Genomic DNA, 23,808 nt, shown 5'->3' with positions numbered 1-23,808 from the left:
TCCATAATTTGGCTATTGTAGATAATGCTTCTAGAAACATCTGGGTGCATGTATTCCTTTGAATTAGTATTTTCGCATTCTTTGGGTAAATACTTAGTAGTGTGATGGCTGGATTGTAGGGTACGTTTTGATTATATTTGGTTTTATTTTCATTCAGTTCAAAATACTTTTGAATTTCTCTTTTGATTTCTTCTTTGATACATGCATCATTTGGAAATGAGTTGCCTAGCTTCCAAATATTTCAAGATTTTCAGGCCACTTTCTGTCTTGATTTCTTTTCTTTTTTTTGTTTTTTATGATTTTATTTTTAAGTAATCTCTACACCTAACATGGGGCTTGAAACTACAACTCTGAAATCAAGAGTTGCATGCTCTACTAACTGAGCCAGCCAGGTGCCCCTCTGTTTTTAATTTCTGATGTAATTCTACCTTGGTTAGGTAATATAATTTTTGTTATTTGAATTTTAAAAAAATATATTGAGACGTGTAGTATGCTTACAATATGGTCTATTTTGATAAATGTTTCAGATGCATTTGAGAAGAATGTGTATTCTTCTGCTGATATGTGGAGTCTTCTGTAAATGTCTATTAGGTTAAGCTGGTTGAGAGTGCTATTAAAGTCATCTCTATCCCTGTGAATTTTTGTCCATTTGCTTTATCAATATTTAAGAGAAGTATTGAAATCTCTGACTAAAATGGTAACTTTTTAAAAACTATTTTATTTATTTATTCATGAGAGACACACACAGAGAGAGAGAGAGAGAGAGAGAGAGAGAGAGAGAGGCAGAGACACAGGCAGAGGGAGAAGCAGGCCCCATGCAGGGAGCCTAATATGGGACTCAATCCTGGGTCTCCAGGATCACACCCCAGGCCAAAGGCGGTGCTAAACCGCTAAGCCCCCCAGGCTGCCCTAAAATGGTAAATTTTTATTTCTCTTTTCAGTTCTTGATAAATTGATTCTTTTACAATTATGAAAATAGCCTTTTTATTTCTGGTATTTTTTTCTCTGAAATTGACATTGACTACTATCAACATTACAGTCTACCTTCAAGTAATATCGTATATCATTTAGGAACCTTAAAATAGAATATTTCGATTTCTCCCTGCAGTCTTTTGGCTATTGTTTTTATAAATTTTTGCTTATACTTTATTCTGTTATAAGCCTGATAGTATAATGTTATTTTTTTCTTAGAAAAGTGAATTATTTTAAAAACATCCTTAAAAAAAGCATTTTTAGGGTGCCTGGATGTCTCAGTCAGTAGAACATGAGACTTGATCTTAGGGTCATGAGTTCAATCCCCATGTTGGGCATGGAGCCTAATTAAAATAATTATTAATCATTATTATATTAACACATTTATTTACTATTTTTGATATTTCTCATTCCTTTGTGTAGATTCAGATTTCCATATGGTATCATCTTCCTTCTGACTGAAGGCTTTCTTTTTTTTTTTTTTTAAGTTTTTTTTTAAATTTTTTAAAACTAATTTATTTATTTATTTATTTATTTATGATAGTCACAGAGAGAGAGAGAGAGAGAGAGAGAGAGAGAGGCAGAGACACGCAGGCAGAGGGAGAAGCAGGCTCCATGCACCGGGAGCCCAATGTGGGACTCGATCCCAGGTCTCCAGGATTGCGCCCTGGGCCAAGGGCAGGCACCAAACCACTGTGCCACCGAGGGATCCCCAAGGCTTTCTTTTAACATTTCTAGGAGTGTAGGTCTGCTGGTGATAAATTATTTTAGACTTTTTTTTCCCCTGAAAACTTCTGTACTTTGCCTTCAATTTTGAGAAATATTTTTCTGCATGTAGCATTTTAATTTGAGCTTTTTTCCCTTTTAAGATATTATTCTATTGTCTTCTAGTTTGCCTTGTTTCTAATGAGAAGTTTGTGATTTTATTTTTTTTCCCCTATACATCGTATGCTGATTTTCTCTGGCTGTTTTAAAATTTTCTCCTTATTTTAGGTTTTAAGCAATTTTATTATGATGTGCTTTTGTGTAGTGTAACTTAAGTTTCTTGTATTTGGAATTTATTAAGCTTTTTGAACCTGTGAGTTTTTAGTTTTCATCAAAAAATTTTTCATTGTTTATTCAAAAGTTTTTGCCTTTCTTTTGGGGACATGTAAAAAATAGTTATAATAACATCTTATTGGGGGCACCTGGGTGGCTCAGTGGTTGAGCATCTGCCTTTGGCTCTGGTTGTGATCCAGGGATCCTGGGATTGAGTCCCGCATCAGGCTCCCTACGGAGAGCCTGCTTTTCCCTCTGCCTATGTCCCTGCTTCTCTGTGTGTCTCTCATGAATAAGTAAATAAAATCTTTAAAACAGAAAGAAAAAACCCACAACTGTTTATTGTTCCTACTAATTCTACCAAGTGTGTCATTTCTGGGTCTGTTTCTATTGATTTAGTTTCTCTTAATTTTTGGGAACTCTTCCCGCTTCTTTACTGGTGATTTTTGATTGGATGCCAGACACTAAATTTTACTCACTGGGTTTGTTTGTTTGTTTGTTTGTTTTTGAAAAATTTTATTTATTTATCTAAGAATTTTCAAGATTTTATTTATTCATGAGAGACACAGAGACAGAGAAAGGCAGAGACATACGCAGAGGGAGAAGCAGGCTCCATGCAGGAAGCCTGGCGTGGGACTTGTGGGACTCAAACCCGGATCTCCAGGATCATGCCCTGGGCTAAAGGCTGCGTTAAACTGCTGAGCCACCCAGGCCGCCCATTTTTTGAAAGATTTTAAAAAGATTTTTTTTTTTTAAAGATTTTATTTACTTGAGAGAGAGTGAGAGAGCGTGCAGGAACAGGGGGAGAGGCAGAGGTCAGGAAGACTCCCTGCTGAACTTGGGAGCCTGATGTAGGGCTCTATCCCAGGGCTTTGAGAGCATGACCTAAACCAAGTTAGATGCTTAGCCACCTGAACCATCTAGGTATCCCAAAGATTTTATTTTTTAAGTAATCCCTATACCCAATATGGGGCTCAAATTGTAATTCTGAAATCAAGAGTTGTATGCTCTATCAACATTTATTGAGCCAGGTGCCCCAGTATTTTTGAATTCTTATATATATTATTGAGCTTTATACTGGGACACATTTAGGTTACTTGGAAACAGTTTGATCCTTTTGAGGTTTGCTTTTAGGTGTTGTTAGTTGGGTTCAGCACTGCATTTAGCATGGGGCTATTTCCAACCTTCCCCCACCCCTCCCAGGGTAATATCTACCTTAATATCTAACTCAATGACCCATGAATTTAGAAACTGCTCATTCCAGCTGGTTTAATAAGAACTACTCTTAAACTGGTGGTTATCAGAGGGGAGGGATGGGTTAATAGGTGATAGGGATTATGGAGTGCCCTTGTCATGATGAGCACTGGCTGATGTATGGAAGTGTTGAATCACTATACTGTACACCTGAAACTAATATAACATTGTATGTTAACTAACTGGAATTAAAATAAAAACTTAAAAAATAATAAGAACTACTCCTGGCCCTTTGTGAGCCTTTGTGAAAAGATTGTTCCTTTCATCCTTTCTGGTAGATCTTTCCTCTGTCTTTGGCAGTTTTCTCAATAAATGCTCTGATCATTACTTGGATGAAAACTCAATGCAGAACCTATGGAGATCTCTGGAACTCTGAGGAGCTCTCAAAATTCTCTTTTTCATTCTTTACAATGAGGATGCTCCTTAATATGGCTGCCTGGGTTCTCATGGATATCCCCTTCTAGTTCCAAGGCTTGGAAACAACCCAGGCAGTAATCTGGACCAATGATAAGATTCACCTCATTTGTTTCCCTTTCCTCAAGGATCATGATCTTGTTCTGCCTGATGTCCAATGTTAGAAAACTGTCTTACATGTTTTCTTCCATTTCTTAGGTGTTTCAAGCAGAAAGGTAAATCCAGTTCCTGTTAACCTACGTTGGCTGGAAGCAGAAATCTAATTTCATTTGGATTTCACAGCAATTAACACATATGATCTCTTCCTCTTTTGTAACACTTTTTTATTTTTATTTTTTAGGAAACAAGGGGAAATTAAATTTATTTTTAAAAATGTTATTTTATTTAAATTAAATTAATTAACATATAGTGTATTATTACTTTCAGAGTTAGAGTTCAGTGACTCATCAGTTGCATATAACACCCAGTGCTCATTATGTCATGTGCCCTCCTTAATGCCCATCACCCATTTACCCCAGCACCCCTCCCCCAGCAACCCTCAGTTTGTTTCTTATAGCTGTAACACTTTTCTGTGTTAGTTTCTATGATACCATACTCCCTTGGGTTTCCTATTATTTTCCAGCCATTCTTTAGGCTCCTTTGTTGGCTACTGCTTTTCTACCAGAATTTAAAATTTGCGGTATCCTGCTTTTCCATTTCCTGTCCTAGTTGCTTCTCCACCTGCAATTTATCTCTCATTAGATAGCTTTAATCAAATCCATCAGTTCCATTAATTAACCACCATCATCTCTCCCATGCCCTGTTCTCCTGGATCCCACTCTGGTTCCCAAACACCATTCTCTACACAGCAGCCAACTCAAATAAATCACTTCATCACTCTTCGGAATAAGACCCTTTTAATGCAGCAGTTCTTAACCTGCTTTGTGTCATGGATCCCTGTGTCAGACTGGTGAAGTCTGGGGACTCCTTGCCAGAATGTATAACAATGTGCTAAATAACCCATAGGTCTCAAAGAAAACCAATTAACTGAAATATAGTATTCAAAATATTTAACAAAAAATTCGAAGTTATGATACAGTTATGGTTGTGCTTCATTATTAGCACATTAAATAACAAGATATAATAGTGATGAGTGTAAAGATATTCTAACATATTTATAATAACTGTAATGTGGTATCAAAATTTCTGTGATTTTTCAGGGGTGCCTGGGTGGCTCAGTTGGTTAAGCATCTGATTCTTGATACTGGCTTAGGTCATGAGACTCAGCCCAGCATTGGCTCTGAACTCAGTAGGGAGTCTACTTGAGATTCTCTCTCTTCTTTCTTTGTTCTACCCCCTGCCCTGCTTGCGTGCTCTCTCTCTTTCTCAAATAAGTAAATCTTTTAAAAAACAATTCTGTTATTTTCATTGGTGATATCATTGGCATTGGTAATACTATTGTAGTTTGTTTATATTCATAATTATATTAATTTTTTATCAATGACAGGTGGAAAAAAGTTATGATTTTTTTTCATTTAGGATCATTGTCTCTGAATTCTATCCAGATTTTTCTTGTGGATCATGGACTACTGGTTAAAAACCCCTGGTGACTTTTTGTTAGAGTAAGTAAAGAATCTAAAACTGTTACTATGATCTACAAGGTTCTACATGATCTGGCTCCTGAGTATCTCACACAACACTCTCCCCATCCTCTCTTCTTATTCACTGTGCCCCCAACTCCTTATATTAACTATTCCTCCTATTTAAAATAATACCATCTTTGTCCTGATTACTGATTTATTACCTTTTGGGTCCAAATTCACTCTTTTGCCTTATAAATATTTTCCATTTACCAGCTAGTAAGATGCCAAGCCCTGTCTGTTGAGGGTACTGGAAAAACATTGCAGGAGGAGGGAATTTTTCTTCCTGCTCTTTCTACTGGCTTACTGGGTAGGCTCCTCCAGGATAAGCTTTTTTTCTCTACTGCTTTGCTTGCACAGTTTTGTTAAGAATTAGGTACCTGCTGAATACAGTTTTATCCTATGTTTGGCCACCAAGTGCTTTCTCCAGCTCTTTGCTTAGCCAGGAGAGGTGTAACTGTGGGAGTCAGAGAGCACTGGCCTGTGTTTCAGCCAGGTCACTAATGCCCTCATCCTCCTACACATGGAACTGTACTTAGCTCCTGAGGAGGGCAACCTCCCCAGCTCCTGGTTCCAACAGTGCACCGGAACTTCTCCTGGTACCAAGTAGGCTCTGGCATGCAATAGGACAGATTTCCAGCAAACTCTACCAAGTGAGGTAACTTAGCAACTTCTCTGCCATCCAATGAACTAAAGCTGCACTCTTTGAGGTGAGGCATGAATCTCAGCCTTGGTTGGGGGAGAAGAATGAGGGCTCTTCCTTGGGTCTCTACTTCAACTTCAGTAGTAGTTGCTACTTCTATCCGCTACTTCTGCATTCTTTAGAGTTCTCTTAGTTTTCACTAGCCAATTACTCTTATGCCTAAAGGAACTAGAAAAAGAAGAACAAAGCCCATTCTTAAGAGATTTCTTGCCCCCCAAATGACCTGTGACATAAATACAGTCTTTTTTGAGGGCATCTCTCTCTCTCTCTCTTTTAAAGATTTTATTTATTTATTAATGAGAGACACAGAGAGAGAGTCAGAGACATAGGCAGAGAGAGAAGCAGGTTCCCCACAAGGGACCTCATGTGGAACTCGATCCCAGGACCCTGGATTGTGACCTGAGCCAAAGGCAGACACTTAACCACTGAGCCACCCAAGCACCCCTGAGGGCCTCTTTCTTAGAGCATCACAGTGATATTATAGTGAAGTTTGGGAAAGACATGTTTTGTACAATTAGCACTACAGTAATATGTTATTGTAAACTCTAAATATTACAAGAGTTAGATAAAAGATAATTGGAGAACATGTAGATAAAACTTGTTGATAGCTAAACCATTACCTCTTTATATTGGATGGATTCCTCAGACTTGTCAGGAAGGTCTGACTTGATGCTATTCATAGAGCACAGAGGAACTGAGTTGATATTTTTTTCAATAGAATATGCCATTGATTCTATCTGTTCATCAGCTTTTTTAATATCCTTAAATGAAGAATATACATGTTACCATTAGAATAATGTTTTCAAAATTCAAAAGACTTTTAGTAAGCATTCCTCTAAAGTTGTATTGCCTCTGATACTGAAAGTGATACATTCCTGTGCAGCTTTTTTTTTTTAAATGATTTTTATTTATTTATTCATGAGAGAGGCAGAGACATAGGCAAAGGAAGAAGTAGGCTCCATGCAGGGAGCCCATTGTGGGACTCAATCCCAGGACTCCAGGATCACACCCTGAGCCAAAGGCAGACACTCAACCTCTGAGCCACCCAGGCTTCCGTCCTGTGCAGCTTTTGTTGAAGTTTTCAGGCTTAATAGGGAGCTGGTAATTCCAATTTATACTAAAATGTTGGTGGGTGACGATAGCTTATTGTGTCTTTTTTTCCAAAGACCTGTATAATTAACTGGAGAAAACAATGCCTTAGTTCAAAAGAATTATTCTATTAGTAGGGACAGATTTTAGTAAAAAGAGCTTTGTGAGGGAGATGACACAAAGATACTCTTTCTGACTCCTTCTTTCTATCTAGTCTTTTCTGGAGCTTATAAGCCTAATAACATAGCTAAGCACTTAAATGTGATGCTGGCCCTGGGCCTGAGAAAGATCTTAGGAGACAAGAACATTTTCCAGGTCTGCAACTGCTGCCCATTCCAAACTGTTCAGAAAGTAAAATCAATTGGACCAGCTCCCACAGGACAAGAAATCCCAGAGACATCAAGTTAACTTTAAAAAGACTGTTTAAATCCTAGGATAGGATGACATTCTAAACCAGACTGCTGTAAATCTAGTTTTTGCTTTTCTTGCTACTCAGAGAAATGAGACCAAATTTAGTGAAATAAAAGAACTACATATTCTCTGCTCATTTGAATGTGGTGTGAGTAAATCTGTGACTTCCCCATGAAGACATGGGGAAGGAGACAAGACAGAAATGAGCAGCCCAGTTTGGATGATGGTGTCCCAGACCAGGCAGGGTTGGGAACAGAGGTAGAAAGCCTTAAGTGGATTCAGGTGCAAAGGAGAATATGCACATGGAAGGCTTTCCATGACTGTGATTATTTGACAAACTTAATAATTGTTAATCAGGCATCTCAAAGTACAATAAACTTTAGCCAGTCTTGTAGTATCCCTAATCAGACATTGTTCTATGCTATCACTTTCTCTTTTTTTCTAGAAATTTCTCTATGAAGAAAGAAATCTTTTATTTGGCTTTTTTTCAGGAGCCATTTACTTTGTGTCAAGTTTTTTGGGGTTTTTTTGGGTTTTTTTGGTGGCAAGTTTAAAATAAAATTTCAACCTCTTCTCAAAATAAATTTTTCTAAGAATGTTCTTTAACAGGTCAAAGACAAGTTCTTTTCCTGAGAAGGCTGCTAAACATAATAATGATCACAGGAAGTTTTGGTATGTATCTCTTTTTACTTATTTTTACTTCATTTTCATGTGAAAAATCACTAAAGGAGTATGTCTGAAAATAATCATGTATGTTCAAGAAAAATAATTATAGCATTAATCTTTCTGGTTTGAGTTTTCCTAAAAAGTTTGATTGGATAATGCTAGTATTAGTAATATAATAAAATTTAGTACACCAACAATGATTCTAAGCACTTTACGTGAATGATTCATTTAATCTCACAGTAATTCATAAATAATTATTATTTTCGCCATGTTAAAGATTAGAAAACTGAGGCACAGGAAATTTAAATAACTCACCCAAGGTCCTAAAACTAGTAAGTGGCACAGTTAGGATTTCAAATTAATAGTGTCTCCAGAGCCCATAACCCCTATGCTGCTTCTTGGAAATGATTCTATTATCAACATTAACTTTGTAGTACTTATGATCATCATGGAGTCTAATAAACTGATTCATTTGGACGCTATAGGTATAGTGGCAAATAAACACTTCTACAGTTTCAGAAATGAATTACTGCATATGTAGATATCAAGGATGTTATATTTACTATGTAGTACCCAGAATACTGTAGTTGTTCATTTAATATCAATGGTATTGTTTTATCAGGATGAACATTATTTTGGGAGACTACCAATCCATTTTGAATAAGGTGTTTTAAATATTTATATATTTATACCACAAATACTCCACTTTAATTTTCCTAACATTGTGAAACTCTTTAACTTAAGACCTAATAATAGAGTTTTTGTTTAATTTTAATGAAAAATAAGGACATATTACTTCAAAGAAAGATCTCAGTGTAGTAGTTTATTTTTATTTTTTATAAATTAATTTTTATTGGTGTTCAATTTACCAATATACAGAAAAACACCCAGTGCTCATCCCGTCAAGTGTCCGCCTCAGTGCCTGTCACCCATTCCCCCCCACCCCCCGCCCTCCTCCCCTTCCACCACCCCTAGTTCATTTCCCAGAGTTAGGAGTCTTTATATTCTGTCTCCCTGATATTTCCCACACATTTCTTTTCCCTTCCTTTATATTCCCTTTGACTATTATTTATATTCCCCAAATGAATGAGAACATACTCAGTGTAGTAGTTTTTAAAAAAATCTCCAAATAGGGTTCATTTAACCATAGGTATTTTATTATTTAATTTATTTATTTATTTATTTATTTATTTATTTATTTATTTATTTTAAAAGACTTTTATTTATGCATGAGAGACACACACACAGAGACAGAGAGAGGCAGAGACACAGGCAGAGGGAGAAGCAGGTTCCATACAGGAAGCCCGACGTGGGACTCTATCCTGAGTCTCCAGGATCAGGCCCTGGGTTGAAGGCGGCGCTTAAACTGCTGAGCCACCAGGGCTGCTCTATATTTATTTTAAGTAAGTTTGAAAATATTGAACTTAATAATTTTAGAAATTATTAAGTCTACTCTGGAATGAAAATGATGCAAATTTAACTAGCACATAAAAGCTAACATTTATTTATTTATTTATGATTTTATTTATTTATTCCTGAGAGACACAGAGAGAGAGGCAGAGATGTAGGCAGAGGGAGAAGCAGGCTCCATGCAGGCAGCCCGATGTGGGACTTGGTCTTGGGACCATGTGATCACACCCAGTGCCAAAGGCACATGCTCAACGGCTGAGTCACCCAGACATCTCTCTAACTTTTACTTTTATTTTTTAAAGACTTTATTTATTTATTCATGAGACACACACACACACACACACACACACACACACACAGACAGTCACAGGCATAGGGAGAAGCAAGCTCCATGCAGGGAGCCCGATGTGGGACTCGATCCTGGATCTCTAGGATCAGGCCCTGGGCTGAAGGCAGTGCTAAACCACCGAGCCACCCGGGCTGCCCTAACTTTTAGTTTTAAAGGAAAATATGGCCTAATGTGAAATAAACTGAATTCGAAGTTTTTGAGTCAATATAAGATTATATTTTCAAACTTTTTAAAAATTATCACTGCTTTATAGCAGGATATAGCTATAAAGAAAGCTAGGGTTTTTAAAGTTTTAAGTTTGATGAAGAGATGGAGGATCATAACTTTCTAAATTTTCTAATTTGTGAAATAATATTATTTATTAAGTTTTAAATTTTAATTCCAGCATAGTTAACATACAGTGTTATATTAATTTCACATGTACAATATAGTGATATAGTGATAGATGTATAGATTTAACAATTCTATACATTGCTCAGTGCTGGTCATGATAAGTGTACTCTTTAATCTGCATCACCTATTTAATCTACAGTCCCTCCCATCTACCTCCCCTTTAGTAACTATCAGTTTGTTCTCTATAGTTAAAGAGTCTCTTTATTTTTTTCCCTCTTGCTTATTATTTTTTTTTTTTGTTTGTTTCTTAAATTCCACATACGAGTGAAATGGTATTTGTCTTTCTCTCACTGACCTATTTCACTGAGTATTATACTCTGTAGCTCCATCCATGTTGTTGCAAATGGTAAGATTTCATTAGTTTTTTATGGCTGAGTAATTTTCTATTGTATATATACACACCACATCTTCTTTATCCATTTATCAATTGATGAACACTTGGGTTGCTTCCATAATTTAGCTATTATAAATAAAGACTGTAATAAAGTAGGGGTGCATGTTTCCCTTTGAATTAGTATTTTTGTATTTTTGGGATAAATACCAAGTAGTGTAATTACTGGATAATAGGATAGTTCTATTTTTAACTTTTTGAGGACCCTTCATACTGTTTTCTACAGTGACTTCAACAGTTTGCATTCCCACCAATAGTGTATGAGGGTTCCTTTTTGTTCACATTTTCACCAACACTTGTTGTTTCTTGGATTTCTTATTTTAGTCATTCTGATGTGTGTGAGGTGATATTTCATTGTAGTTTTGATTTGAATTTCCCTGATGATGAGTGATGTTGAACATCTTTTCACACTGAACATCTGAATATCTTGTTTGGAGAAATGCCTATTCATGTCTTCTATCCATTTTTAATTGGATTTGCTTTTTTGGTGTTGAGTTGTATAAATCCTTTATATTTGAAATAATAATATTGACATCAAAAATATAATCATAACGTTGAAGAAACAAAATAAACTGCAAAGAGGTGAGATTTGTTGTCTGTAGATGACTCCATGGATAGAAGGCTACCTTTCAGGTAAAGAGAATAAGGCCAGGCCAGAAGGACAAAGTTAGCTACAGCCTAATTCCTTTTTTTTTTTTAAATAAATTTATTTTTTATTGGTGTTCAATTTACCAACATACAGAATAACACCCAGTGCTCATCCCGTCAAGTGCCCCCCTCAGTGCCTGTCACCCATTCACCCCCACCCCCTGCCCTCCTCCCCTTCCACCACCCCCTAGTTCGTTTCCCAGAGTTAGGAGTCTCTCATGTTCTGTCTCCCTTTCTGATATTTCCCACACATTTCTTCTCCCTTCCCTTATATTCCCTTTCACTATTATTTATATTCCCCAAATGAATGAGAACATATAATGTTTGTCCTTCTCCGACTGACTCATTTCACTCAGCATAATACCCTCCAGTTCCATCCACGTTGAAGCAAATGGTGGGTATTTGTCGTTCCTAATGGCTGAGTAATATTCCATTGTATACATAAACCACATCTTCTTTATCCATTCATCTTTCGATGGACACCGAGGCTCCTTCCACAGTTTGGCTATTGTGGACATTGCTGCTAGAAACATTGGGGTGCAGGTGTCCCGGCGTTTCATTGTATCTGTATCTTTGGGGTAAATCCCCAATAGTGCAATTGCTGGGTCGTAGGGCAGTTCTATTTTTAACTCTTTGAGGAACCTCCACAGAGTTTTCCAGAGTGGCTGCACCAGTTCACATTCCCACCAACAGTGTAAGCGGGTTCCCTTTTCTCCGCATCCTCTCCAACATTTGTGGTTTCCTGCCTTGTTAATTTTCCCCATTCTCAATGGTGTGAGGTGGTACCTCATTGTGGTTTTGATTTGTATTTCCCTGATGGCAAGTGATGCAGAGCATTTTCTCATGTGCATGTTGGCCATGTCTATGTCTTCCTCTGTGAGATTTCTCTTCATGTCTTTTGCCCATTTCAAGATTGGATTGTTTGTTTCTTTGCTGTTGAGTTTAATAAGTTCTTTATAGATCTTGGAAACTAGCCCTTTATCTGATGCGTCATTTGCAACCATCTTCTCCCATTCTGTAGGTTGTCTTTTAGTTTTGTTGACTGTATCCTTTGCTGTGCAAAAGCTTCTTATCTTGATGAAGTCCCAATAGTTCATTTTTGCTTTTGTTTCTTTTGCCTTCCTGGATGTATCTTGCAAGAAGTTATTGTGGCTGAGTTCAAAAAGGGTGTTGCCTGTGTTCTCCTCTAGGATTTTGATGGAATCTTGTCTCACATTTAGATCTTTCATCCATTTTGAGTTTATCTTTGTGTATGGTGCAAGAGAGTGGTCTAGTTTCATTCTTCTGCATGTGGCTGTCCAACTTTCCCAACACTATTTATTGAAGAGACTGTCTTTCTTCCAATGGATAGTCTTTCCTCCTTTATCGAATATTAGTTGACCATAAAGTTCAGGGTCCACTTCTGGGTTCTCTATTCTGTTCCATTGATCTATGTGTCTTTTTTTTTTGTGCCAGTACCACACTGTCTTGATGACCACAGCTTTGTAGTACAACCTGAACTCTGGTATTGTGATGCCCCCAGATATGGTTTTCTTTTTTTTAAAATTCCCCTGGCTATTCGGGGTCTTTTCTGATTCCACACAAATCTTAAAATAATTTGTTCTAACTCTCTGAAGAGAGTCCACGGTATTTTGATAGATTGCATTAAACGTGTAAATTGCCCTGGGTAACACTGACATTTTCACAATATTAATTCTGCCAATCCATGAGCATGGAATATTTTTCCATCTCTTTGTGCCTTCCTCAGTTTCTTTCAGAAGTGTTCTATACTTTTTAGGGTATAGATCCTTTACCTCTTTGGTTAGGTTTATTCCTAGGTATCTTATGCTTTTGGGTGCAGTTGTAAATGGGATTGACTCCTGAATTTCTCTTTCTTCAGTCTCATTGTTAGTGTATAGAAATGCCACTGATTTCTGGGCATTGATATTGTATTCTGCCATGCTACCAAATTGCTATATGAGTTCTAGCAATCTTGGGGTGGAGGCTTTTGGGTTTTCTATGTAGAGTATCATGTCATCGGCGAAGAGGGAGAGTTTGACTTCTTCTTTGCCAATTTGAATGCCTTTAATGTCTTTTTGTTGTCTGATTGCTGAGGCGAGGACTTCCAGTACTATGCTGAATAGCAGTGGTGAGAGTGGATATCCCTGTCTTGTTCCTGATCTTAGGGGAAAGGCTCCCTGTGCTTCCCCATTGAGAATGATATTTGCTGTGGGCTTTTCGTAGATGGCTTTTAAGATGTCGAGGAAAGTTCCCTCTATCCTTACACTCTGAAGAGTTTGGATCAGGAATGGATGCTGTATTTTGTCAAATGCTTTCTCTGCATCTAATGAGAGGATCATATGGTTCTTGGTTTTTCTCTTGCTGATATGGTGAATCACATTGATTGTTTTATGAGTGTTGAACCAGCCTTGTGTCCCTGGGATAAATCCTACTTGGTCATGGTGAATAATTTTATTAATGTATTGTTGGATCCTATTGGCTAGTATCTTGTTGAGAATTTTTGCATCCATGTTCATAAGGGATATTGGTCTGTAATTCTCCTTTTTGGTGGGGTCTTTGTCTGGTTTTGGAATTAAGGTGATGCTACAGCCTAATTCCTACCATTTATATTAATGTGTCCTAATGAAAAAAACTATGTGAGATCACAGGGCATGCAGAAATATGGACCCTAAAATCAAGGAATTTGCCAGAGTGCTTCCAGCATTATCATGCCTCCTATTTTTTTTTAAATTTTTTATTTATTTACGATAGTCACACAGAGAGAGAGAGAGAGAGGCAGAGACATAGGCAGAGGGAGAAGCAGGCTCCATGCACCGGGAGCCCGACGTGGGATTCGATCCCGGGTCTCCAGGATCGCGCCCTGAGCCAAAGGCAGGTGCCAAACCGCTGCGCCACCCAGGGATCCCCTATCATGCCTCCTATTGATTGGCTACCATAAGCTTTCTAGTCTACCTGAGATGATATCATTTATACACATACATTTGTGTGCACATCTCTTCAGGCATTTATTAAGCAGGCATTTATTGAGTGCCCTTCAGGCATTTATTAAGCAGGCATATATTGAGTGCCCACTGTCAGGCACTGTGTTAGGTGATTTACATAGTAAAGTAAATCAGCGTGAAAAAAAAAAAAAAAAAAGAACAAACCCTCTGCATGGCTTCTAAGAAATTTCATGATTTGGATTTGTATATAAAAATACAACTATTTAAAAGAATACAACTATTTTTTATTATTCTACCAACAATCATCTTTACTCATGGAAGGAAGGCTGGACTCCTTTCTGTTTGTTGCACACCAAGCTCCTTACCTCTGTGGTGCTGTTCCACCTACATAGATTCTCCTCTTCTTCTAACTTCCACCTTCTAGCCTTCAAGGTCTCTTCATAAAACCTTCCACGGGTAATCTAGCTTCCCTTCTCCCCACCAATGTTGTTATTTCTAAAATCTGTATCATTTATAGACAGGATTCTGCATTTTGCCTGTGTAGCTAAGTTTTAAATATTTAAGCAGAGATTATGTGTTAAATTTGTATTCTGATGAAAAGATCACTGTATATAGATTCTGTTCTGGATTTGTCATGTACAAGCTTTGAAGCCTATTTGCAGTGTGTCTGGCAACTATTAGGTGTTATATATCCATTATTTCTTTAATTTTCATCATATTATCCATGATGAGGATATTAGTCACATTGAATTTCTTCATTGAGGAGTTATAAATAAACCCCGGTTGCTTTGTGAAACCCAAGATTATCATTCAGGACTTCTGTATGATCTCTGAAAAGTTAAAAAAAACCCTGCTAACACAGCATTATGTTACATTAACATACCTGTGTCATTGCAAGCGAATAATATAGACCTTGCTTTGCCATTAGTTCAGCATGTGTACCTTTTTCCACCACCATCCCATCTTTTATGGTCACAATCAGATCTGCACTTCGAATAGTGGAAAGACGATGTGCTATGACAATTGTAGTCCGACCTTTGCTTGCCTACAAAACAGTAAGTATAGAAAATAAATATGAAATTAATAGAAATAAACTGCAATATTTGATAAAGCTTACTGTAGTATTATTTTTACTATTTTAAAGATTTATTTGAGAGAGAGTGTGCACTTGCAAATGAAGGGGAGGAGCAGAGGAAGAAGGAGAGAAAGAATCTCAAGCACACTCCCCATGGAGCACAGAGCCTAACACAGAGCTTTATCTCACAACCTGAGATCATGACCTGAGCCAAAATCAAGAGTTGGATGCTCAACCAGTGGACCCACTCAGGTGTCCCTGTAGTATTATTTTAAATATCAAGGGAACTTATCTGTTAATATAGAAATTTGGACTTTAATAGATTAGGGAAGCCAATAAAAATTAGGATAAAAAGAAAGTCAGAAAGTTAATTAGATTATAATTTAGTGGATTTATAAAATTATAGTATCTTGAACTTGACAGGAAACTAAAGATCATTTAATCTGAGCTTTGTAATAGCTGCGTAGCTATTAGTAACTAAAAAGTAATCCAATAACTTAAACTCACTGTTTTCTTCATCTGTAAAATGAGGATATTACTTAACTGGTTGGGTATGAATTCAAGGTAATAATACATGTCTTTAACTTTTTCACAAGTATCTTAGACATATGAAAAAATACACATAAACGTATAGATCAATGCATTTCACAAGCCAAATATATCCAATGCATAGTATCCAGATTTTAAAAAGGTTGTACTAGCACCCTGAGACCTTCTTCAATCATTGTTACTGTTCATCTACACCAACAGTAATCACTATCCTGACTTTAAACAGCACGGATTAGTTTTGATTTTCTGTTGTATTTTACATAAGTGGAACCATGCAGTATATACCCTTCTATGTCTGTGAATTTTTGTTCAACATTATGTTTTTTGATATTCATCCATTTCTTTGTATATAGTTGTAGATCATTTGTTCTTATTACTGAATAAAATTCCATTGTATATACCACAGTTTATTTACCATACTATTGCTGATTGGCATTTGGATACTTTCAGGGTTTTTTTTCTATTATGAATAGATTCATATACATGTTTATTTGATGAACATATGTACAGAATTTTACTAGTTACATAGAGGAGGAGAAGAACTGCTGAGTCATATGCTTTAGATTCTGCCAAATAGCTTTTTAAAGTGATTGCTCCAATTTATAAACCCCCCAAAGTACAGGAGAGTTATAACTACCCTATATTCTCACTAATACTTTGTACTTTCTTTGTCTGGTAGATGGGTACTATCATATTGTGGCTTTATTTGTATTTCCCTGGTGACTCATTAAGTTGAACAATTTTCATATGGTTGGTGACAATATGGATATTCTCTGTTGTGAATTATCAGGTTTTGCTTGGTTTTCTGTTGGAACTGTTTTATTCTTATCAGTTTTCAGGACTTGTTTAGATATTCTATATACGAGGACTTAGTCACCTAAGATGTATTACAGTGATTTCCCCCCCCCCCGCCCCATCAAGTGGTTGTTTTTTACTCTTTATGATGTCTTTAGGAACAGACTTAAAAAATTTTGGGACGCCTGGGTGGCTTATCGATTGAGCATCTGTCTTTGGCTCAAGGCATAATCCTGGAATCATGGGACTGTGTCCCACATCGGGCTCCCTGCATGGAGCCTGCTTCTCCCTCTACCTATATCTCTGCCTCTCTGTCTCTGTCTCTCATGAATAAATAAATAAAATCTTTTAAAAAATTAGTGAAGTGCAATTTCTCAACTTTTTGTATAATTTATGTTTTTTGTGTTCTATTTTAGGAAATCTTTACATAAATCTTTAATGTCACATAAATGTTTTCCTATTTTTTTTATCTTATAATGTTTACCATTTTGTCTTTCCTATTTAGATCTGTAATTTATCTAGAATTGACTTTTGTATGTGATGTAAAGTAGGAGTCAATGTATATTTTCCCATATAGTTATACAATTGTCCCAGCAGCATTTTTGAAAAGGCCATCTTTATGTACTGCAGAGTTGTCTTTGTCATTAAATCAGGTGACCATTACTTTGTGTCTGTTTTTGTATTCTGTATAACGTTCTACTATTCAGTAGCATCAATGCTACAATGTCTTAACTACTACAGATTTAAATAGGCTTTGATATCTGCTAATCTCAGTCTTTCAGCTTTATTGCTCCTCTATAAGACTGTCATGACTATTCTTGAAATAATGTATTTTCTATAAGTGCCTAGCATAATAACATACTTTTGGCATACTATAGGCACAGCAAAAATTTTTGGTGCTCAAGAACTGATAGCCAATATTATTAGTATTAAAAATACTGCTATATTACTGCTATTTACCTTTATAGTTCTTATTTTCATTTTTATCTATTACAGAAAAGGAAATTGGAATTCAGTCACTGGAAGGACTTGTACTAGAATCTGGTATGGTGTTCTCTAGGTTTTGAAAAGTGTTGCTCCATGCAGATGTACTTGATAAAGCAGATGAGTATGTCAGATTCAATTCCAAGCTTAGAAGAAAACTTCTCAGAACACATTATTAAGATTAAATAATAATGTGGAAACAGAAATATTAATGATATTGTGGAAATATTAATGATAATGTGGAAATATTAATGATAAAATATTATATGGAAAAAGTTTATATCTTGTGTTATAACTATGTTATAACACTAGGCTCCACAGACTATGTAGCTGGTCCTGATCACTGATAAAAGTAAAAAGGTTTCCATGTAGATATACCTTAGCTAGTTTGTTTCAAGCATAGATAGTAAGAATCCTTAAAACAGATAGATAAAAAAGGAGAAAAAAAAAGGATACTTTAACATCTATCCAAGGTAGGGTCTCTCCCTTTATGACCTCAATAACATTGTAATAATTGGACTAATTATTATTCAAAGCATGTAAATGCATATTATATTTAGCCTACCTCTTCTGTCACACAGAGTAGATAATACAGAGAGTTGTTTCTATCTCCAGCAGCCCTACCTATTTCATGCTTCTTTTCTAAAAATAGGAGATAATGAGATATGACTAGCACTAAATTTCCCTTGATTTTTTGAGGTTGAAAGCAGATCATCACATTGCATGAATAGCTAATGAAATTTTATGAACAATAGACTAAGAAGACTCATGTTACAGGAGTTATTACATACTAATTAACTACAAATAGTAAAGAATCTCATGTGTAAATAGTGTATCGTGTTTACAAAGGGAAACATAATTTTCAATAATTTCTCCATTATTTATGTTCTCTGGAATCCTAGGTTTGAAATTTTTTTTTTTTTTTTTTTTTTTGCCAATTTCTGGATCTGTGATCTCAGACTAGATACTTAACCTCCCTGATTCTTAGTTTCCTCATTTGTTAAATGGGGAAACTTATGCAACCTATATTTTAGGGTCACTGTGCAGATTAATGTTCTTGGTACCATATCTTGCACATGGGAAGTTCTTAGGAAATAACTGATTTTTTTTTTTTAAGGAGGAAAGAGAGAGCACATGTGTGTTGGTGGGAGGGGTGGAGAGGGAGTGAATCTTAAGAGGTAGAGAGTGAGAGAATCTCCACACTGTGTGTGGAGCCTTATTGAGTCTTAGGGCTCAATCTCAAGACTCTGAGATCAAGACATAAGCTGAAATAAAGAGTCAGACATCTAACTGACTGAGTCACCCAGGAACCCCATAAATAACTGATCTTAAATCATTAGTCAAGTATCTTCAAGCTGCAGACCCTTGAGTATTTACTGAGGGTAATTCCAAAGCCCTTGCAGAGCTAATAAGAGGAGCAAAAAAGAATTACAACATAAAGTAATAAATGTATAACAGAAGTTACATAAAAATACTACAGGGGCACAGAAGTAATTAACTGTCTAGTTGAATAGAGAGATTGCCAAACAGATGACTTTTGAGTTGGATCTTAATGAATGGACAGCAGTTTGCCAAGTGGGAAAAAGGTGGGGCAATTATGACAGAGGCTACACAGCAAGACCAGACAGTTGGGCCTAAAAGAACATGGATTTCTAAAAAATATTTAAGTTCACATTTAGCAGAGGTGTATGAAGAATGGAAGGTCATGGGACTAGGAATAGAATTTGGGGTTAGTTCATATAAAGCAATCTAAGCAGTGTTTCTTCTGTAGGGAATACAACTTATTGGAGATTTCTGAATGGGGGAATGGTTTATATAAATGATATTTGTTCTTTACAAATAAGTCATCATTCTATATCTACATATGGATACAGGACTTTCAAGGTCTTTCTCAACTCTTAGATTCTATTTTTTTCCTAGAGCCCAATCCTACCATGTTTTTGAGATTTAAGAGACTGTAAAAAGATCAAGGTAAAAATGACTGATGCTGTAGTGAATAAATATAGGCATGATAGTTTGAATTGTTTTTACTACCTCTTTTCTTTTTACTTGAGACAACTGAATATAAATACCTTAAATATTAAATATATATTAAATTATATATGTGTGTGTATAATTTTAATTGCAAGTGACTCACATTAGTTTTATCTTTTATTCTTTAAGGATTTTAAAATTTATTTATTTGAGTGAGAGTGAGAGAGAGACTTCTGTTTTCAACTCAACTGGACTATCAGGAATAAGATTTATCCTCCCATCAGAAACCAAGAAAACAATTAGAAAAATATATGGAAAACTGGTGTTCAAAAGACTCAACATTATCAGGCAGTGAAGCACAGTGATCCCTGAGATACTTAAAACTTACAATTGTCCCAGATTATTGCCTTGAAAGAATTTCCAGGGTGTATTGCAGGGAGGAGGAACACAGGTGGAATTTACTTGATTTACTGGGTTAAGAAGGTGGAGCTAAGAGTCTGGGAGGATGAAGGCAGCAAGAATTCACAGAGAAGAGTGCTGGGGAGGAAAGAAATGCTGAAAGAAAACTTAGAAGATCTTTAGAGGACCCTTTTAAAGTATTCAGCAGATAACTGACTGCAGAACAATGTGAAGAAACTATTCAAGGCTGGAGAGAGAGCTCTTTGAAAGGAATAGAGGGTACCACACCCAACATTCCTAGAGAACAGGAAATAATGCCTATTCTAAACAGCATGACTATAAAATTTCAAAATATATAGAGGTATTGAGTAGAGTATTAAAGAATCATGCCTCAGTAGTAGAGAATAAGTTGCTCTAGACTAAACATGGCTCTAATCTAGCCTAACAAAAATTAAAAGCGAAGAAAAAAATTAAATTGTTCCTAACTTAAAATTCCCTCCCAGCAAATATTAAGAAAAACAAAAACAAAGATAAAACAGGACCCAGTATTGTAAAATTCACAATTTTTGACACCCAATAAAAAATGACCTGGCAAGCAAAATAGCAAGAAAAATACAACCAACAACAAGATAAAAATCAAGTAATCAAACTGCTCCAGACCTAATACAGGTGTGTAAGAATTAGTAGACAAGGACATTAAAACAATTATTGTAACTCTATCTCATATATCCAAAAAATTAAGTGACATATCTGAACTATAAAAATGACCATAAGCATTTTCTAGGTATGAAAAATACAATGTCTATGAAGAAAACATAGTAAATGGGAATGATGAATTAAATATTGTGGAAGAAAAAGCAAGTGAACTGAAAGACAGCAATTGAAATGATTCAAAATTAAACACAGAGAGAAAAGACAATAAAAATATATTAAGAAAATATCAATAAGGTGTAAGACAAAATCAATCAGCATAATGTATGTGTAATTGGTATTCCTGAGGTGGAGTAAAAAAAATTTGAAGGAACGATGGTAAAATGTTTCCACATTTGATGAGAGCTTTGACTTCACATATCCAAGAAGCTCAACACAAAAGCATGAAGGAAACTACTCCAAGATATATCAAAATCAAATTATTTAGTAGTAGAGATAAAGAAGAAAATCTTAAAAGCAGCCATAGGTTAAAAAAAAAAAAAGACACATTACATAGAAAGGAGCAAAGATAAAAATGGCAGTAGATTTCTCATCAGAACAAATGCATGCAAAAAGACAGCTGAGCAATGTCTTTAGAATACTGAAAGAAAACAAAAAGCAAACAACTCTCAGCCTCAATTTCTATATCCAGAAAAGTGTATTTTTCAGAGCTGAAGGTGAAGCAATGACTTTTTCAGATATACAAAACCTGAAATTATTCATCAACAGTAGAACTGTGCTACACTGAAGGAAGTCCTTCAAGTAAAAGGAAATGATGCCAAATGGAAACATGGATATACACAAAGAAATAAAGAGCACTAGAAATGGTAACTATATGGAGAATTATATGATTTTTCCTTATTATTTAAATCTCATAAAGAATAACTGACTAATCAAAAAACAAAAAACAATGTAGCATGCGGCTTATAACATATATGTTTATACATATGATAAGTATGTATATAAAATATATATATAAATAAGTAAAATGTCTAATAATAGCTCAAAGGTCAGAAATGGAGGAATGGAAGTATACTAATGTAAGGTCTACTGTATGTGAGGTGTTGTAATATTATTTAGAGGGAGATTGTGATAAGTTAAAGATGTAAACAATAAACTCTAAACCCATCACTGAAATAGCAAAGAGTTATAGCTAAAATTCACAAAAGAGATAAAAGAGGATTATAAAAAGTACTCATTTGGATTAACATCCAAATAAAGGCAGAACACAAGGAAAACAGAAATCAAGAGTAGGAAAAAAAATAGCAAGATGGTCTACTTATATTTCACCTTGGCAATGATTACATTAAATATAAATGTCTAAATACACCAACTAAAAGTCAGGGATTGTCAGACTGAATACAACAGGCAAGATCCAGCTATATGCCACTTACAAGAAACACATTTTAAAACAAAGGGTCATCAATATCAAAGGTCAAACAAATAGGTCATCAATAAATGGATGGAAAAGATATATCATGCTAACATTTAGTAAAAGAAAGCTAGATTGGCTATATTAGTATCAGACAAAGTACATTAAAGAGCAAAGGATATTTGAGTCCTCTGTCTCTCCCTTTTTGATGAGGCTGGCCAAAAGTTAAACAATATTCACAAAAAAAGGGGGAGGTGACTCAAACACAGAGATGAAAGATGAAAACAACAACCAATACCACAGAAATAAAAAGGATTATAAGAGAATATTATAAAAAATTATATGTCAACAAACTGGACGATCTAGAAGACATAGATAAATTCCTGGAAATATATAACCTACCAAAACTGAAGCAGAAAGAAATAGAAAATTTGAACAGACTGATTATCAGCAATGAAATTAGATCACTAATCAAAAAACTCCAAACGAACAAAACATACATTTATTTATTTATCTATTTATTTAATATTTTATTTATTTATTCATGAGGGACACATAGAGAGAGGCAGAGACATAGAGGGAAAAGCAGGCTCCTTGTAGGGAGTCCGATGCGGGACTTGATCCCAGGACCCCTGGATTCCAGCCTGATCCAAAGGCAGATGTTTAACCACTGAGCCACCCAGGTATCCCGAAACAAAACATTTAAAGAAAAGTTAATACTCATTCTTTTGAAACTATTCCAAAAATAGAAGAGGAATGAAAACTTCCAAATTCATTTTATGAGGTTAGCATTACTCTGATACCAAAACCAGACAAATTACAAAAGAGAGAGAGAGAGAGAGAGAGAAATAAAGGCCAGTATTTCTGAGGAATATAGATGCAAAAATTCTCAACAAAATATTAGCAAATTGACTCCAACAATACATTAAAAAAATCTTTACTCAAAATCAAGTTGGATTTATTCCTAGGATTCAGGGGTGATTTGATATTCACAAATAAATCAATGTGAAACATGACATCAAAAAGAGAAAGGATAAAAATCGTATGCTTATTTCACAATGAGATACCACCTCACACCAGTGAGAATGGGGAAAATTAACAAGGCAGGAAACCACAAATGTTGGAGAGGATATGGAGAAAAGGGAACCCTCTTGTACTGTTGGTGGGAATGTGAACTGGTGCAGCCACTCTGGAAAACTCTGTGGAGGTTCCTCAAAGAGTTAAAAATAGAACTGCCCTACGACCCAGCAATTGCACTATTGGGGATTTACCCCAAAGATACAGATACAATGAAACGCCAGGACACCTGCACCCCAATGTTTCTAGCAGCAATGTCCACAATAGCCAAACTGTGGAAGGAGCCTCGGTGTCCATCGAAAGATGAATGGATAAAGAAGATGTGGTTTATGTATACAATGGAATATTACTCAGCCATTAGGAACGACAAATACCCACCATTTGCTTCAACGTGGATGGAACTGGAGGGTATTATGCTGAGTGAAGTAAGTCAATCGGAGAAGGACAAACAGTGTATGTTCTCATTCATTTGGGGAATATAAATAATAGTGAAAGGGAATATAAGGGAAGGGAGAAGAAATGTGTGGGAAATATCAGAAAGGGAGACAGAACATAAAGACTCCTAACTCTGGGAAATGAACTAGGGGTGGTGGA

General features: G+C 35.8%; 1 protein-coding gene across 1 annotated transcript in view; it reads right to left on the bottom strand.

The window, feature by feature from the left end:
• Nucleotides 1-23,808, bottom strand: part of ABCB5 (ATP binding cassette subfamily B member 5) — a 124,195-nt gene that overhangs the window by 54,281 nt on the left and 46,106 nt on the right. The window contains exons 14-15 of the mRNA XM_041727933.1: nt 15,183-15,344; nt 6,621-6,761 (exon numbers count right to left, since the gene is read on the bottom strand). Of these exons, the coding sequence (XP_041583867.1) occupies nt 6,621-6,761; nt 15,183-15,344 (303 nt within the window). The remainder of the gene's footprint in view (nt 1-6,620; nt 6,762-15,182; nt 15,345-23,808) is intronic.

This window comes from Vulpes lagopus, chromosome 13 (genome assembly GCF_018345385.1).
Source record: "Vulpes lagopus strain Blue_001 chromosome 13, ASM1834538v1, whole genome shotgun sequence".
Classification (NCBI taxonomy): Eukaryota; Metazoa; Chordata; class Mammalia; order Carnivora; family Canidae; genus Vulpes; species Vulpes lagopus.
Note: the sequence above shows the minus strand (reverse complement) of the source record. Positions and strands in the feature narration are given on the sequence as shown.